Source organism: Cygnus atratus, chromosome 2 (genome assembly GCF_013377495.2).
Source record: "Cygnus atratus isolate AKBS03 ecotype Queensland, Australia chromosome 2, CAtr_DNAZoo_HiC_assembly, whole genome shotgun sequence".
Taxonomy (NCBI): Eukaryota; Metazoa; Chordata; class Aves; order Anseriformes; family Anatidae; genus Cygnus; species Cygnus atratus.
Window position 1 is genome coordinate 84,075,251 of NC_066363.1, and position 18,187 is coordinate 84,093,437.

At 37.7% G+C, this 18,187-nt stretch overlaps 1 protein-coding gene across 2 annotated transcripts in view; it reads left to right on the forward strand.

Moving 5' to 3' along the window:
* The window catches only part of CTNND2 (catenin delta 2), a 428,710-nt gene that overhangs the window by 252,321 nt on the left and 158,202 nt on the right, over positions 1 to 18,187 (forward strand). For both annotated transcript variants that reach the window (XM_050709047.1, XM_035552796.2), the window contains one exon: positions 5,560 to 5,692. In XM_050709047.1, coding sequence (XP_050565004.1) covers positions 5,560 to 5,692 — 133 coding nt within the window. The remainder of the gene's footprint in view (positions 1 to 5,559; positions 5,693 to 18,187) is intronic.

The following is an 18,187-nucleotide window of genomic DNA, read 5'->3' on the forward strand; positions in this document are numbered from 1 at the left end:
GTACATACGGATAAGTCTGGTTTAAACATACAATTTTATAATTAATATATTTACAGATTGTGCATTCCTTTTCTGTGATAAGTGCTTGGTGGTAGTTCAGTCTTTGTCAAACATATGGCTCTTGGTGGCAGGCATCTTCACAGCGTTGCCTTTGCAGAATGCTGCTGAGATTGGAATAGCTCTGGGTGTCGGTGCTTGCCTATGCCAACTGCTTGATCAGATGTGAACGTTCTGCTCTAATAACGTAAATTAGAAATAAGAATCCAAGCTCTCATTAAATTTACTGTGACCAATGGATAAAGAGTATACAGAGACATCACACCTGCTTCTCAAATTCTCTGTGAGGATTCTGATTGGTATCCTTAGTTACCAGCTGGACACTTATGTTATAAAACTTATTTTGTACGTTTTTGAAAACAGGTGCTTAGGTAGATGTATCAGTGCTTTTGGTGTTGCTTTACTGTGTGTCATCAGAATTTGCAGTAGCAGAAGAAAAAAAAATTATTGCAAAATTCAAGCAAATAGTCAGATGCTGTACATACCCTGTGCTCAACACAGCACCTTTCAGTGATCCCACATAGCCAGTGCAGTTAGCTGTGTTACTAACAATCTCACTTACATCTTCAGTCTGCATCTCGTTTTCCTTCTGGCATGTGCATGTGCTATGATGGCGGGAGCAGAAATTGGTTTCAATGCAATAATAATTGGTGTCCTTGGGTCAGAGACTGGATTTCTTGGTATTGCTGTTCATACTGCTCCATTTCAGATTTGTTGTATCTCATGTCCAACTCTTACCTGATTCTCTTCTGTTGATCCCAGACAATATTCTCTAAGCAAATGTACGTGTAAAGCCAGCTTACATATAACTCAATGTTCCCCTTTGGGTCATCTTCCACCTCTTGACAATAGCCTACCACAATCCATGTCATTAGTCACCACTTCCAGCTAAAACCTTTTGAAGGATTCTAGATGAGATCGGTCTTATACTCCTAAAACACAATTTCTGTCAAAGAGGTGGAAGGAACACAGTGGCCTGCTTTGGTCAGTCCCCTCAGATAAGGATGCTTCCTAGTAATAATGTACTTCTACAACCTGCTGAACTGTCTGGAGTGTATTGCAAATGCTGCTTTCCAGCCAAAGCTGCCAAGTTATTGCACAGCTACAATTTTCTTGTGCAAAAGCCACACCGACACCAGAAGCTGTTAGCCGTCCTTAGCTGCATAGTGTTGGTATTCCAAGGGCAATGTAGGCAGTAGCAGAAGATCTTGAAAATGCATATGCTAGCTTACTGTTCATTTTTGGATCAATTGCACAAATAATTTGATAGGATTCGCAAAAATTGCATGCCACGCATCTCCTCAGATTTACTCCAACCTTCTGGCTCCTTTCACCATCCATGTGTATCGCCTCTCTCAGATTTCGTAAGCATGGCGATGTTAATAAATGACACATAGTCAGATAGTGGTTGCTTAGATTACCCAATACATTGTCAAATTTTGCGTAAGTCTACTATTATAATTTTACTAGGGATTGGATCCTCTTTTGTTGCCAGCTTAACTCATTTCCATGTGGCACAATATCAGATGTTTCACAGAAATTGAGATAATTTGGTTTTCCTTATCCTTTTCCCTTCCTTTAATCTGACCCTAATCTTCATCAAGTACTGACTCTACTACTGCTTTTCAATGCAGTCAGTAAAGGATATTTTGCTATCTCATTTTACTTACCTTTCCATGGCGTAACCCAAATTATCCCAACTCTTGACTTCTACAATCTACTTTCCTATCCATACCAGTTTTTCTCTTACTTTTTGTTTTACTCTCCATTTTAATAAGTATTTTTTGTCATGCAGATATGCCTCAAGGCCTCTGTCCAGTAGACTTCATTAAGTAGCTGTCCTAACTATTCATAATTAACCTGAATTTTAAAATGTATATACTTGTTTTTTGAAGTAAATTTTGTTAATAGAGCTGCAAGCTTGCTTTTCTAAAAAGTAAAATCATCTTTCCCTAGCTCACTTTTTTCCCCACCTAGAATAGACTGTTAAAAAACAACTGAAAAATATAAACTCCCAGAAACTAGTCCTCCCTGCCCTGAAGGCTGCTAAAATTATCACAATTATTCAAGCAACCTTAACTGTTGACAGAAGTTTTTTGTTTTTTGTTTTTTGTTTTTTAATATATATAGCTACCATATTTCATTTAGAAACTACTAAAAATATAACAATCGTAGAGACCATCTGCTTGAAATGACAGTGCGTACCGGAGCTAAATTTTTTTAACTTTTCTGCTTTGTTCATTCTCTCTCCTAGAACTGGTTACATGACAGTATTCTGTGTTAAAAGTTTCTTTTCTGAATTAATTTTCTACTTAAGCCCAAGGTACACACAAACATTGCCAAGAAGTATTTATTCATCACTTACTTGTCAGCGTGTCTTTTAGGAGATCAGAGGGGAAAAGTAGGCACAGCCTTGTTTTCATATGTAAATACCATGTTAAGACTTCAGGTTCCTTAGAACTGTTAACTGTGCCTTTGATTAAGGGACCTTTTCCTTTTGCCCCTTGATTGCCTCTTTTCTCCTGGATTCCAAGATAAGACAACAAAGAATCTGAGCTGGTTATCATAGTACACGGTATGCTATTGCACATAATGTTGTTTGGTTTTGTGCGTGTGTATTTCTTTATTTGGTTGAGTAATACACGTATTAAGGAAAAAAATTCCTTTGGGAGGCTATTTGGTGTTAGAAATTCCAACACTCTGAAGTATAGTTACTTGGTTTAAAACAACACCTTTCAAATGTTCCCACTCATTGTCTGGTCATACAAGCTGTTTTCTTCTGTTATTTTATATCCTCTCCAAAATACCAACACCTGCACTAGGGATCTAGGAATGAGAATGAGAATAAATTAGAAGAGGAGCTCAAATAATGAATGCTCATCAGTAAGAGATTTTGTTTTGTTTCATTTTTTTATTTTTAGGTAAAAATATTTTCTGGATGATTTCTAGTTGGTTGAGAGCCGTGTATATAGGAGAGAAGTCTAGCATAGTTGAACTCCCTGTTAACATTTGTTGCTACCTAGGTATTGTAACTGTGAGAAAGTAAGTACAAGAGAAAGCTAACACATCAGATAACGTTGTTTCTGTCACTGCCCTGTGTCAATTTATGATTTGTTAATGAGTTTGTTCAGCCCATTGTTGAACAGAAATAAGTGCTTAACCAAAGTATCACTTAACCTGTAGAGTTACAGTGAGCTAGCATATGCAGCAGACATGGTGTTAGCCATGCCATCATCTTCAGCTGCAAGTCCTGATCTCATTAAGGGCTAGACGTTAGCTAGTGTCAATCAGTCCCTCTGAGAGGAGCTATCTAGCAAAGTATTTGGTGCTCAGCCTGTAAACCACAGGGTTCTCTGAATCCTTCCAAGCACCAGCTCGGTTTCTGAGTCTCTTTGGTGAAGGCTACTCAAGTCTCCCAACATTGTGAGGCTGTATTTCTGTAAGAAGTGTTTTGTTCACCTCAAGAAGATACTCATTTTCATTTTAAATTAGGTATTCTTCTGTGTCATTTCTGTGAACTATTTAAATCTTGTTTGTTTAATCCATAATTATTGTCCTTATCCTACAGATGAAACTGCTTCCAACATCGTTAGCTGCTTAATGTCCCAGTTTGTTCCTAACATCTGCCAAAGTTTCTAGCCTTCCCTAATACCTTTTCATTGTTCCACATTTCCAAAGTATCAGTTCAGTGTTGAGATCTTTCTGATCTACGGTCTAAAAGTCTTCTTTAGAAGCTTCCCAACAGTCTATGTTGTCCCAAGGATTCACTGGAATAGTCCACATGCGATTTATTATTGCACTTCTGTTTTCTTTGTATTAAACGCTTAATGTGAAATGTAATATTTATGTCTTAACATCTATTTTGTCAGAGCAGAAGTAGCAGATGAACTTCTGGATGTATTTTTCTACATCAATTTATATTCTAGATCTTTACATAAAGATATGACTAACAATAACTCAATCTGGCAAACATTCTGGGTGAGAAAAGAACAAACAAAAGAACAAACAATATTTCTCTTTCATAGTAATCCATTATTATTGTAAAATGAGTCTTGTTTCAATGAAATGTCTTGGAGAGCTGTCATATTTGAGGCGTGAGATGCCTGAGTTTACTTGAGACTGCAGAGCTACTGTAAGCTTTATTCAAACACAGGTGGGGGACTCAACGCAAGTTTGGGGACTCAACTCCTTCCACTTGTTTTAGGTACCTAAGTTACACACCTAAATTGGGTTTGTAGTCATCATGGCTGCTCCACTGAAGAGAAACAAACCAAATGGAAATTCAGTGCTGCTTGCTCTGAATTATCCTCCAGTGTGGCTCTTGTGTGCCTCCAATGAAGCCGTGAGGGGTTAGGGTTCCCAGGTGCCCCATTCAGGGACCCCAGCTGAATGCTGAGGATGAGGTGGTGTCAAATCTCCTGTTCCCTCCTACAGGACAAGTGGGACAAATGTGGCCAAGGCCAGAGAGCCCTATTCCTGTATTACCTTCTATGTACAGCACTAGATGGAAGATGATGACAAATATTTATATGCACAAAAATTAGACCTTAGGAAGAAGGCATGTGGGAACTGAAGTATCTCGTTCAGAGTGTCTGCATGCATGTCTGGCTTTTGGGACACACAGCCCAAAGCCATTTTCATGACTCCTTTTACACAGAGACACAGAGAGGACAAATTACCTGCAGAGACAGACTGATGTTAAGTTCAGCTCTGGAAGCTGCAGAATGCCTGCTGGGGCTTGTTCAACACACTTGGGTTCAGTTGTTTCATTTGATGCTAATGGTGTGTCATGCTTCATAGGATTAAAGGACAGTGCAAACACTGAGTCATTGTACTTGCCTGTCTGCTTTAAGTTGGGTAGTATTAACGAAGACTTAAAAGTAATCAGTTGTGTAACTGTGTATTGTATAAGTGTAATATTTGTAAAATTATAGTATGTATTATACAATGTGTAATACAAATTTTATAATATAACATTAAGCATATCTGGCAACAATAAACCAAAACACAAAATAGGTAATGATTTCCTATATAAGATAGCAATTTTTATTAAAGATTGCAGTATGTAAAAAAGACTTTTTGACAAAATAACATTTTTTAGCAAACCATTTAAGAGTTCTGATTCTAGCACTCTATATTTGAATTTTAATAGAGACGGATGGTATAATGGTATAAGCATGGATCTTCTTTCTGTTCTTATATTAAATTTTATCTAGCCTTTTTTACTTAAGGAACTTTAGCATTTAGAGGTGTAATTCCATAAAGTTATTTACTCTAGCTATATCTAGCTTTATCTTTTTTTTTTTTTTTTTTTTTTTTAGGGTAGTACAGTTTAGAATGAAAAAAATAGCTTAATATTTGATTGAATCTTCACTTTGAAAATAGCAGAAAATATCAAGATTTTGCCTAGACATGTATTTTGTCTTTCTGGCCAAACTGTCGCCACATTTATCCTCTAACAGCAGAATTTTTGCTGAATCTTTCATGTTTGTTTTCACACAGAGAGTTTGGATGGCGAGATCCAGAGCTTCCAGAAGTTATACAGATGTTACAGCATCAATTTCCCTCAGTACAGTCCAATGCTGCAGCCTACTTACAACACCTCTGTTTCGGAGACAATAAAATAAAAGCAGAGGTAAGATCTGTAATTATTTTATTTTCAACTGTGATGCTGTCTGCCATTTATCCTCACCATTATTTATACGTATTTTAAAAACAGTTACAACAGAAACCTTGTATATGTCTCTGGACCAATTTTTTCAAGGTTTCACTTAAGTCACTTGTTACTGTTAGAGAAAGGAAGATTGCAGAAAATATTATTGTCCCTCATTTGGATGACTTTTTTGTGTTTGGTTATGAGTATTTTGATTGATTGCATACCATTTAAACACTATCAGTAGTTGTTTCTAAACAGCTAGTGGTATAGTCTTGATCCCACTGAAGCATTTCCTTAGGATTTTCATAGAGAGAAGATTGAACACTAAATATAAACACAAAAAAAATGAAAATAAACAAACTTACCCTGAATCAAAGCCTGCTTTAATGTACAATTGTGTGACTAGAGATTAATTTCACTGGGTTTGTAGCTTGACCTGTGATAGTTGTTCTATGATCTTGAAATTCAGTGCAGATTGTACCTAAAATGTAATTCAAAAGGCAATACAGACTTTGTTCTGTACCTGTAGCTGATCTGTACGTCTTGCTCGCTTGTTTCCTGTGGTTGATGGAATGAGTTCAGCTTTTGGCACAAGTTAAAACAGAACGAAGGCAGCACTGAGGGATCTGACAGACACATAGGAGTCAATTAAAATTGAACGAGTGAAGCTGTTACCAGCCCCAGCTGCCTCCCTGGCCCTCTCATAGATACCGCTAATCAGGAACACGTGGAGTGCACATAAATCCATGCCTGTACTGGCATCGCTTAGCCTGGTATAAAGGCGAACTGAGATCAAGATCTGCTATTACTTGTTGGTCTGAGCTGTGAAGTTATGCTGGCTTGCTAGCCCTCGTTACCCTCTCACTCAGCACACTGCACACCGTAGCAGCTTTCCCTTTGGGGATTTTTCATGCCGGGGAAATTCCCACGTGAGTAGGTAAGCATACGGTCTGTTGGCATTGGCAGAACTGCACTGGAGAGCTGCACTGTGTGCATACATCACCCCAAACATCTCAGAAATAATAATAAAAAATATTTATATGAATGTTAAAGAGAAGAAAAGAGAACTGTGTTACAGGTACAGCTGAAAATTTCAGTGCACACTCTCCCTCTATTCTTTTCTCCATCCTTAGTTCACTAATTAGTTTCTCAGTAAAGGAATTGATCAGTCACTGAGAAAGGCAGTTAAATGATTAGAGCAATTTGTTCATTGTACAATCTGTGCTTCCTCCTGGTAGCCATAGATTGAGAGCTCTTAGGTAGCTATCACATTTGAGGGAAGAAAATGGTTTGATTTTTCTTGCTAACTATTCAGGGAAAAATCACCTAGCATGGGTCACATCCACAACAGCAAGTCTTCTATTAGGACATCAGCCTTTGTAAGCTTTGGACTCGACCTGGGAGAGTGAGAGTTGTCCTGGGTCTGGCTGGGATGGAGTTAACTTTCCCTGCAGCAGCCCATACAGTGCTGTGCTCTGCACTTGTAGCTAGAGCAGCACTGGTATCACATCATTGTTGTGTCTATTGCTGAGCAATACTGGCACCACATCAGGACTCTCTCTAACCCCCCCAGAGCCAGCAGGCTGGTGCTGGGCAAGAGGTGGGGAGGGGACATCACCAGGGCAGCTGACCTAAACCAACCAAAGGGGAATTCCATACCATGTGGTATCACACTCAGCAATAAAAGATTGCCTTTTCCCTTTAGTTAAATTATTTCATTTTCCCTTAAAAATAATTTTACCTTAATAATTCCTTTTCCTTTAATTAAATTATCCTTATCTCAACCAGTGAATTGCTTTTTTTTCTTTTCTTCTTCCCCTGCTTTTCTGAGGAGGGAGAGTGAGAGAGTGGTTGTGGTAGAGTTCAGCTTCCTAGCAAGGTAAAACCACCACAGAGTAGAGCAACATCAAACAGGCTAACACAAGGCAGCTCTGTGCAGTGCTTCTCTGAAAAAGGACAGCAGATGAGATGAGGATTTCCCACTTTATTTGTTATTATTCAGGGCTTTGATGTATTCCTCTCACCATAATAGGTAAACTGTCTTTGGAAACAAGCCAAAATACATATTTTTTTTCAACAGCTCACTGGAGAATATTCATTCAAACTTCTAGTACTGTGAATTTTTTAAGAAGACAAAAAAAATAATGTATCATCAAATTTTCTAATGCCTTATGAAACTTTTTAAACTATAGCATGGAATGCTACCAAACTATTTTATCTGTATCTATCTGTCTATCTCCCCATAGCTTTTAACCATAAGTACTTTTGTGTTTATGCCATGATTCAGCCAAACACTTAAACATTTTGGGTGTGCTTCTTGGGATCAGGAGCTACTCAAAGGGATCGATAGCATGCCTAAGGTCTGCTTAGGTTCTCCACTGAAAAAGAATTTTTTGAGGAACCTTTTCTGTGAGGAGATCAAAATTCTGTCAATAAGGGGATGTTACACCAGATCTCAACCCTAAAGTTGGCCAGATTCGTACTAGGCTTTTGCCCAGCCGGAAGAACTTGAGTGGTTCTGCTAAACCTAATGGGACAAAGCACGTGCTAACTCTTAAGGATGTGTCTGAATTACAAGCTGAAAGAAGATGTTAGGTAATTGTTGTAGTTATAGCTCTAGTTGTGCCATCCACGATGACAGGGAAATGCACCAGCTCGGGTGCAAGGTGGATAGAAAAGAAGCTCCAGGACGCACCCTAATTTTTATTTTCCTTGCAACCTATTTTTTTTATTAATAATTAAGAAAATTGTGAAGTCCAAATGTGAGCTTTGGATTACACAGCTGAAAAAATTCCAATTCTTTTGAAGCATAGAAAACTGTTTTCTTTCACCAAATACCAACATAGCAAATAACTTGGACTAAGGAAAGAAAACTGCCTTGGTGGCCTTTCAAACTCTGGAGAAAGGCCAAACATAGGAACATGTAAATTAAGAAAACTGCTGGTGTTTCATACTCCCGACAGGCAGTGAGAGAAAGCAAATTGGTTGAATTCAGTAGTTAATATAAGTGTTAATGTGTAACGTGGCCTTGAACGTCATCATGCACACACAGAGAATGAGTGTTACTATGCAACAATTTTAGACTGTGGTTGTGTGAAATTTGAAATGCAATGTAGTTGTTAAAGTTTCAACTCTGGAAGTTACCTGACAAAAAAGTAGCATTCGTTTACTTATCACTAATGAACATCAAATTGTCACTCTGTAATGAAAGTCTATTTTATCCTGTATTTTTGGAAATAACCATTTTGAAATAAATTTACTATTATTTTAAGCATGATTTATGCTATATTGTCTACCAAAAAGGTGATTAATGATTTTTCATCAGAACTTGACTATTCTTTCATTCTTCCAGTTTTGTTTTTGTGTAGTGGTAAACTTGTCCTACTCTTAGGAGAGTTTAGTGATATGTTATAAAATTCATCCACATGTACATGGTAGGTCTGAAGCCTTTATATTCCTTCTGAGTAGAATAGCATCAACTAAAATTTAGGCAAATAGGAATGGAAAACAGCAGCTGTGACTATATGCATTTCTGATATGCTAACACCTTTTAGGGTTTTACTAATATGTTTTTCTGTTATAAAATATTTTAATTTCTGTTGCCGAAATGTGGAAAACTACCCCTTGCTTCCTCTCTGTCATCACCAAGAAAAGGAAGTAGAAATGCTCTATAGAAGACAACCTTGAAAAAGAAATTCTGTCCAAAATACCAAGTATGGCTAGGGAAAAGAGCTTTTTCATCTAATCTTTATTGTGTTCTATATGTTAGGTGTTATTTCTAACCCACATGTTGATCTCAGGATTTCTTTTGAATTTGATGATACCACTCTAATTGCATCTTTATTTCTGCATAAGCGTAAAAGCCCTGCTCGTTCTTTTATGCAGCAGTTCTCTCAGACCAATGAGATCTGCAAATGCCCTTCTGTAACTCAAAGGACTTTCAGACAAAGTTGATAACTGTTTATGTGAAGATGCTCCAGGCTGGCTACAGAGCTGTTGGAAGTAATTTATTTTTTCCAACACAGACACAGACACACACACACACAAAAATCACCTTCTGGAAACTTCTGGAGTGAAATAGGTTTTAGATTTCATTTAGAATTTTCATTTTTCCCCTTCCAGCCCATAAACATGCTAGTACTATGTAAATGTGATACGCAGTCACATGTGGTAAAGATGATGTTTTTATTGCTTGAAGATGCTGCTGCTTTATTCTGCTCAAAACAGTTCAGTCTTTATTTAAAAGCATGATTGCAGCTGCTGGTCTCACCTGAAAGTTTTCCTCTAATGCTACTTCTGAATCTCCTTAACTGTTGCTGGCTGTAAGATGATCACTACAGCTGTTGTCAGTAGCATTTCTAATTCTCTACTCGTATGCCCTGTGCTTGGTGCTTAAGTGGTGCAACAGACTAGTATTAGAGCAGAGTTGAAGAACATTGATTATTTTTGCTAATGTCCGATAGTTTTTCATTTTTCAGAATAAAACACCAGTCCTAGCTGAAGATCTCATGTATGTGAAAAGGGACATAGGTAGGGAGAAGGCTAAAGATTGTAAATATTCTGAGACAGCCCATTATAGATAGGCATCATAATTCTGAAAGTCAGAATTTCAGAATGCATTGGAGATTTATCACGTAAATTAGGCTTTCATTGATAACAGTGAAGAATGCAACCAGAATGCAAAAGGAAAGGAGGAAAGAGATTTAGATCAGATATTTGAAGGCAAATGCAAAGCTATTAGGCAAAAGAGCACAAGAAGGGTCTTTCAGATTGCATTTTGTCCTTAGGAGAGGGCTTTTACACCAACAATGGTGAGATTGTGTGCAGCGCCAGAGTAGTTAGCCCTGGATGCCAGAAAGGAACAAACATGGGATATAGGAAAAGAGCAGCATTTTAGATTAGTCAGCAGAGAACATTTCTTTAAAAGAGCACATTCTATTAAACACAGGATTCATTCTTCTACAGCAGTTTTTCTTCCTGTAATGACAGCTTACTCCTTTGTATGAGGTTGCCATATAAAGGGATTGAGTTGTGCAGTTTCACACGCCAACACCATTTCACTCTCATGGAACATGGCAACCTGCCGTCAGCTGCAAAGGTGTAACAGGTCACTCGGGGTTTTTGGCACCAATGTCTCCCTTCTGCAAGCTAGGAAATTAATTTTAGCCATCAAAGCCATAGCACTAGGAAATCCTTATCTCAGGAAAATTGTGCAAAGATGCCAAGTAAAACACTAACTGCTGAACTGTCCTGCCTGCAGCCTTCCCTTGCATCCCTAATAAACCCTGGTGCGGTGGACAGTTTCCTGTTTATCTTGTATAGTCACTTCACAGTCTTAGAAGAAAAGTGTCGATCCAGACGTTACTGCATGGAGTTCAAAAAATGAGTGATTGCATGCTGAAAGTGTTCGTTTTCTCTTGCTCAAAACCATAATTCACCTTCATTTGGTCATTAACTTTAAAAGTGTTTCTGCATCTTCTTCTATGAGTTCTTCAGAATATGCCCAGAACCTTTTCAACAAGGTCCCACTGTTCTTTCATATGTCATTCGCTGTGCATAGGCTATACTAAACTCATTTGTCCTCATTATTTTTATAACGTTGCTGTTGATTATCATTTCTGAGAGCTTGATAAATACATTTTTTTTTCTCATCCTCTACTCTGGTAAGTGCACAGTAGCCCATTTGATTGAAATGGAGGATGAATCACAGAACCACAGAATGGTTTGGGTTGGAAAGGACCTTAAAGATCACCCAGTTCCAACCCCCTGCCATGGGCAGGGACACCTCCCACCAGACCAGGTTGCTCAAAGCCCCATCCAGCCTGGCCTTGAACACCTCCAGGGATGGGGCATCCACAGCTTCTCTGGGCAACCTGTTCCCTCACCACCCTCATGAACATAAGCAGCATAAGAAAAACATCTCGTTATATAATGTAAGTTAGTTCAGCATCTTCCAGGATATATTTTCTTCTCTCCTGCGTATCTTTTACTTCAGTAGTTCATGTAATTGCATTGTTGTAGTAACTTTGATATCACCCATAGTGCCTCCAGACCCATGATGGTCAAGGATACTTATGTGCCTTTCTCTGGAAGGGCTTTGTCCCAGGGAGTATATAACACGTAGTTTGGGGTGATGGACAAATGGTCCATGTGGTGTGACTTCTAGGCCTGCTAGCTAATATTGTCAGAATTCCTTAGTCCATAGTATTTGAAGGATCCTGTGGAGAGGTCAGAGGTACTCTCATCATCCTTGCCTTCCGATAATCATCTTCTCCTGTCTTTCCTTTACTGTCTCTTTAGTTAAAGGCTGGAATTTGGCTTGTCCAGGTGTAATACTGTCAGGCTTCGATTAGAGACACTATATAAACTCCTTTAATCTCTTCCTGGAAGACGTTACAGACATGGCATTTAATTTAAATGGAAGAAGTATCTCATAGGTGATACTGAAAAGTAATGAGAAATTGCAGAGAGACTCTAAAATATTTGCTGTGAGTGCATTTCCATGCAGGCAGTATTAGCATACTTTTAGAGAATGTAGACTTCCCTGTTCAGCTTATTCATACTTCGATAACCATTATTTTCATGTTAAACATCAGTATGGGTAAAATCTCACAGTTTGAGGAATATTTCCCTAAGTACTTTTGCAAGGTAATTTTTTTTTCTTGATGATTATTTATATGAAGAGGCACTTACGTACATGTTATTCCCCAAATAAGCACCGGTATGTTCATGCTTTTGCTTGCCTAAATTTGCATTACTGCAAGCAATACTCTTGGGGCCTATCTCCCCATCACGCTGGATAGTCACTTTCTTCTATGCAAGTAAATGTCAAACAGTTCCTTACCAATACACTTTTTGTTTAGTTTTTACTGGAATGAATTGTCCTCACGAAGTAAAGAAACACTTAGTGAGGCACCCAGAAACAGTCTTTATGTAAGAGTTTAAAATTTTTCTTTTAGAATGCCTCAGTACTGATGATTTTACAGGACTTAACCTTCTGGTTCTTCCTGACTTCTAGTCTGTTTTCTAAAGAGTTTGTAAATAAATCCTGTGAGATCCTGTGTAGTTTTGTAGTATAGGTTGTTTGTTTGCTTTTGATTTTAACTGTAAATTAGCCATTAGCTTTTTTGGAATAGATTTTTTCAGGACATTCCAGTCCTGTGGTACCTTTTCATTCAAGGGTATGATTTTACATTAAAATACAGGTAGGTGTAAAGCCATGCACAACCACAGCATTACTAAGTCTCCTCTTCAGAGGTTTCAGCAGCTTTTATATATACCCTTATGATTACTTCTTGTCCATTATATTCAAGATGTTCATTCTTTAGCATGAGGAATGCCATCTTCTTTGGTATTGCCTTTTCAAGACTTATATATCTTTCTGACTTTATTTTTGCAGTGAAGCTTTAGGTGGTACTTTGAGGGCTGTCTTTCAGCCATCAGGGGCTATAATATTACAGTACTGATGTGGTGTACTGCATACATCTTACATGAGAAGTAACTGCAAAGTGTAAAATAACTGACCTATAATTATTAAATGAGATTTGGTCAACTGGTGGTATAATAATAACAAAAAGAAACTGCAACAAGATCAATTAATTTGATCAGTTTGTGTATCTGTTATTTTAGCTTTCTCTAGCACACCAATATCTCAGTTTCAGCCTATCCTTTTGTGTTGTGCTGCAACACAAAAAATAACATGTTTCTTTGTAGCGAGAGATAGGAGAGAAAGGGAAAATATGAGAAAATGTCATAAATGATGAACAGATGAAGTAATACATGTATACCTGAGTATATCCGAAATAAATTGGCTTATAGTGAAAGCACATGACTAAGGTTCAAGCCCTGGGTTCATTTTTAGCCCTGTATTACCATGGGCTCTCCTGTAAAATGAGGATGATAATTTTATTCTACTTATTTTATTTTATTATTCTCAAGGGTGGTAAGTTGCCAACAACCTGTCAATAAGATACCTGTGCAGTTTCAGGTTGAAAAGTTTTGTGAGGGTTTTCCCACTTGGCTTGCTTTCTGGGTACTTTTGTGAAATACCCAAATGGTGCTGAAATGCCAAATCCTTCTCTTTGACACGAATGCCGGTGAGAGCAGAGGAGTGCCCTAGCTGAGCAGCAAGTGTGTGAGAGGCTTCTCCCATGCCTCTGTTTTAGTGCTTAGGTATGTCTTTCATGCATGGCAGCTTCAGGAGGTGGAAAGTTGCTCAAAGGAGGCAGCAGCGGTTTGTACTCCGTGTGGCGGGGCATGAAATCCTGGATCCTTACCAGCAGCAGGCTCTTGTATGGGGCGCAAAATCCCTTCTGTCTCCCTTCTGCACAGGCTGGGAGGGGAGGACGTGAATGCATTTCTCTGATCAGTTTCACAAGTTAATTTATGCACTATAGCTTTATGATATTTATTTCTTCCGACAGTAAAGTGCATGTCTTTGTTTTGTGCACAGTCTTTACATGCAATTAGACCAAGTATTAATGAATATCACTGAGTGTTGTACTGCATGTACACAACCTGTACTTTCTGTACAGAGTGGCATTTTACACTCTAGGGTCCCTCAGTGATCATTTAACCACGGTTACTCTCAATTTCATTGTCAGGATATTGTGCCTGAATTATAATAATAATTTAAAATGTGCCTGGCATATTTCATTTGATACAACTGGGAAAATATTACAGTTGTTAAATAAACAAGTTAATGACAAGCCCCACCAGAGTAACATTTGGTTAAAACAGGAAATAGAAGAGTTAGAATGCAGACTGAAGAGTGCTCTGCAAAATAGTAGCAGATCAGCGAGGATCAGTTCTTGTCTTTGTTCTCCTCTGCACTGCTAAGGACCTTGATTAATGCTTTGGCTTTGTTTTGTTCACATTTAGAAATTATTTCCTTTGGCAAAATAGCCTCAACTGGGAATAAAGCATCAGTCCTGTGAAGTGACATGGTTTCAGAAATAAATAAACAAAAGTACACGATTTCATAAATGTAATTGAAAATCTAATTGTAGTTAATTGCAGTTATTTTTTCTGAGTTAATGCTAGATAAGCAAAATCTAGGCACTTTGCATACTTCCTTCCTGTTTTCAGTCATTTTGCACAATTACATTGTTCTCATCTCTCAAAGAGGCTGGATCAAATGAATTTACAAAGTGACTGAAAACATTATTATTTTGCAAAATGATGGGCTTAATATTGAGAACATGTATCAGTATGTTTACCACTCACCGTGCTTTACACTACTTTCCTGTTTCTTCCCCAACCCCACCCCATTACTGCCCCTCCAGATAACAGCCAAATGGACAAAGTTTTCCCGCTCTTCCCAGAATTACCTCTGAGATACGCTTTTCTATGATGCTAATAAGTAGTCAGTTTGCCTCTGAATAAGCAACCTTGTATAAAAGAATTTTAGGCAATAAATTCAATTAGCCAGAAAATTCAGATGTGAACATCTGGTGATAATGCTTTTCATGACATTAGGAGGAAAGAAAAAAAATCAGTATTGTGTGCACAAGATGAATGCCTTCATGCTACTTCTTATGGCATGCAGCAGGTGCAGAAAGAACATTGCGCTGTTTCTTGAATCTCTCTCATCGGCCTGGGAAAATTGTCCTGGTTGCATTTAAACATTTGTAAAAGCTCTGTCTTTTGTATTTGAAAATACAAGGCTGTAGGGAAGGAAAGGTAATACACACTGAAAGGCGTCGTCATTTGACATAAGTAATATGGTGTTTCCACATTTTGAATGGGCACTCAATACATCTGCAGCTTTTTGAAGCAGCATAATGTTCTAGTGTACATTCCGCGGATTTCTTTCCATACATAACCCTTCTGCCAATTGCCTCTCTGATTTATGAGGCCAGTGTATGAATGGGGGAGATTACTTTCCTGTTGTAGAGCATACTTTTTTTATTACTGTTCTCATCACACAGCAAGCCAAGGTAAGGCTTCGTACACACTGTATATAAATAAAGGAGATCAATATCAATATCTGTAATTTGACGCTTTCTCCAGATACCTATAGTAAAAAGGTTGGCAGCAAAATGATTTCAATAAGGTGAATGTTAGTCCTAATAGAAAAGCTACACCAAATGAAGCATCTAATGTAAAGACCATCAGATGATCATCAAAATGTTTTTGAAAATACAGAGATGGCTGTCACTTAGCTACTGAGAGCGGTTGCAGCAGAAGGCACCGTTTTCTAGAGTCATGAGGATGCCTAAGGCTCTGAGATTAAAATGCCTACCTGTCTATCCAGCCACTGCAAAAACCTGTTTGAAAACACTTGAATCAGAGAGTCTTTAAGTAATCTTGAAGTAAACTTACAGCAATGATGCTGAAGTTAGTCCTGCTGTTCTAGATTCACACAGGCATCGCTCAGAGAAGAGTTTGTCTCATGCCGCAAAGAAAATAAAAGCAAAAACAAGAGAAATAAAAGCAAGGTATAAAAATCATCCATTGAGAAGTCTGAAGCACTACTGTGCATTTTGTACTGATCATGGGCCTGATTCTTCCCTTCTCCTCATCCCAGAAAAGTACTGCTTGAACGATAAAAGGCTGACATTTTCAAGGTCTGTATCTTGTACAGATCTTGGTTCAGGCAGAAGAGGAAATGCATTAGATCTGTGAGTTATGGTTTGAAAAGTTATTTGGAATATAGTAACTTATTTAGTTTCACAAAGAAGTTCGATTTCTTCCTGCATACTTATCTGCATAAAAATTAAGGATTTATAAATCTGGATAAAAATTAAGGATTGTAATACCCATTCTGAACCTTCTTTAACAGGTCTGATTCAGACCATTACATCTGAGCTGTTGCTGCCACCGTAGTTGCTGAAGAGCAGGTGGGAAATGCTGCTCACCAGTGTCACCAGCACTGCTGAATCTGGCTGGGTACTTCCCTAGACATATCGCAGATAAATGGTTAACCAAGCAAAGCACTAAAGAAAGGGACATAATTTGTACACCAGACAGAAGTATTACAGGTTTGGGGTTTTCTTGTTGTTTGAAATTGCTATTTTGCTATTCTTATGTCCAGAACAACTGAAAAATTGCCACAATTCACAAACTTGTTTCCAAAGCCATATCATAGCAGAAGCACTGAGGTAGTCTACCATAAATGAAAGTGATGCCTAATACTATGGTATATGGGGCATCAGAAGAAAGTTGTGAGACATGGAAGAGAAAAGGAACTTGACCGAGACAAAGGAAAAAAAAATAAAACCCGTACAAGCATGTGTGAATGTATACCTAAAATTTTGTATATTGAACTGTGAGCATTATGAAGTCTGTAAGACGAGACAGAGACAGATGCTTGTGCTGACTTTCACTTGGTTTATAATAGTAGTGTAAATGGGGAAGTGTAGGAAAGGTTATGTAGTGCAGCTTTGTATTGGAACTCTTGAATTACACATTGTAGTCGTAGCTGTGCCATAGCCTTCCTTTATGACCTTAGGCAAATAATGTAATTTTACTTGCCCAGGTTTCTACATATCAAGAGTTTTGGCAAACCTTTCTTACAAAGAGGCATGTTGAGAATGCATTAATTAGTTTTTGAGACAGTAACTATCCCCGAAATATTTTATCTAAGACAGAAAATTCTCATGTGACTAAGAGATTTTTTTGAAGATAAACACATCAGTTAAAATAAGATAATACTTCTTGTTTAAATGGCAGTAGAGAATGTCATGGGAGCAGAGGTCATCAGGTGGCAGTATGATACTTGATCTAATAACTGTAAATATATTTTTAATCTGAGAAGAAATGGTCTGTTGTTTATTCTGTGAGGCAAACTATCTGAGATAGCTACAGCATGCCTCAAATAAATATCTTTTTGAATTTTCAATTAGGGTTGAAATGTCAGATGTTTGTCCTTAAACACCAAAAAAAGAGGAATTGTCTGTGGTCTTATATGTGACCACTGTTCCATGATCATATTTGTGTTTACGTTGAATAAATCCCACTAGTAATACGCTGAACTGATTATAGTTAATTGCCACTTCACAAATTTTCATCTGATATTATGGTGATGTTCTCTGGTTCTGTTGGTTAGAGTATTTGAACTACTGACCTACTTCATTTGTCTAAAGAACCTGATTTTTTTTTCAAAGAAAGAGTAGATCTTTGTGTATCATATTTATCTTCACAAGGAATCTGGCCATAAGAGTAACAGGATGTTCTTAGATGAAGTATATATGTTGATATATTTTTCCCAAGAATAAATGTAATCCTTCATACTCAAAAGGGTGCTTAATTCTTTTTTAATACCACAGAGTAAATGATCCAAACCCTTGGCGTTAATCATCATTTTTCATTTAATTTCAGACAGTGCTAGATCACTACCTGAGTAATGCCTATGACTTTTGCATCCTAAATTAATATTGCTGTCATATTATCTGTTGAATGCATGCAGCTGAACCTTCTTTAATATTGTGCCTTTTTCGGCTGTTTCAAAACAGAGAGACCACAAATTTAAAG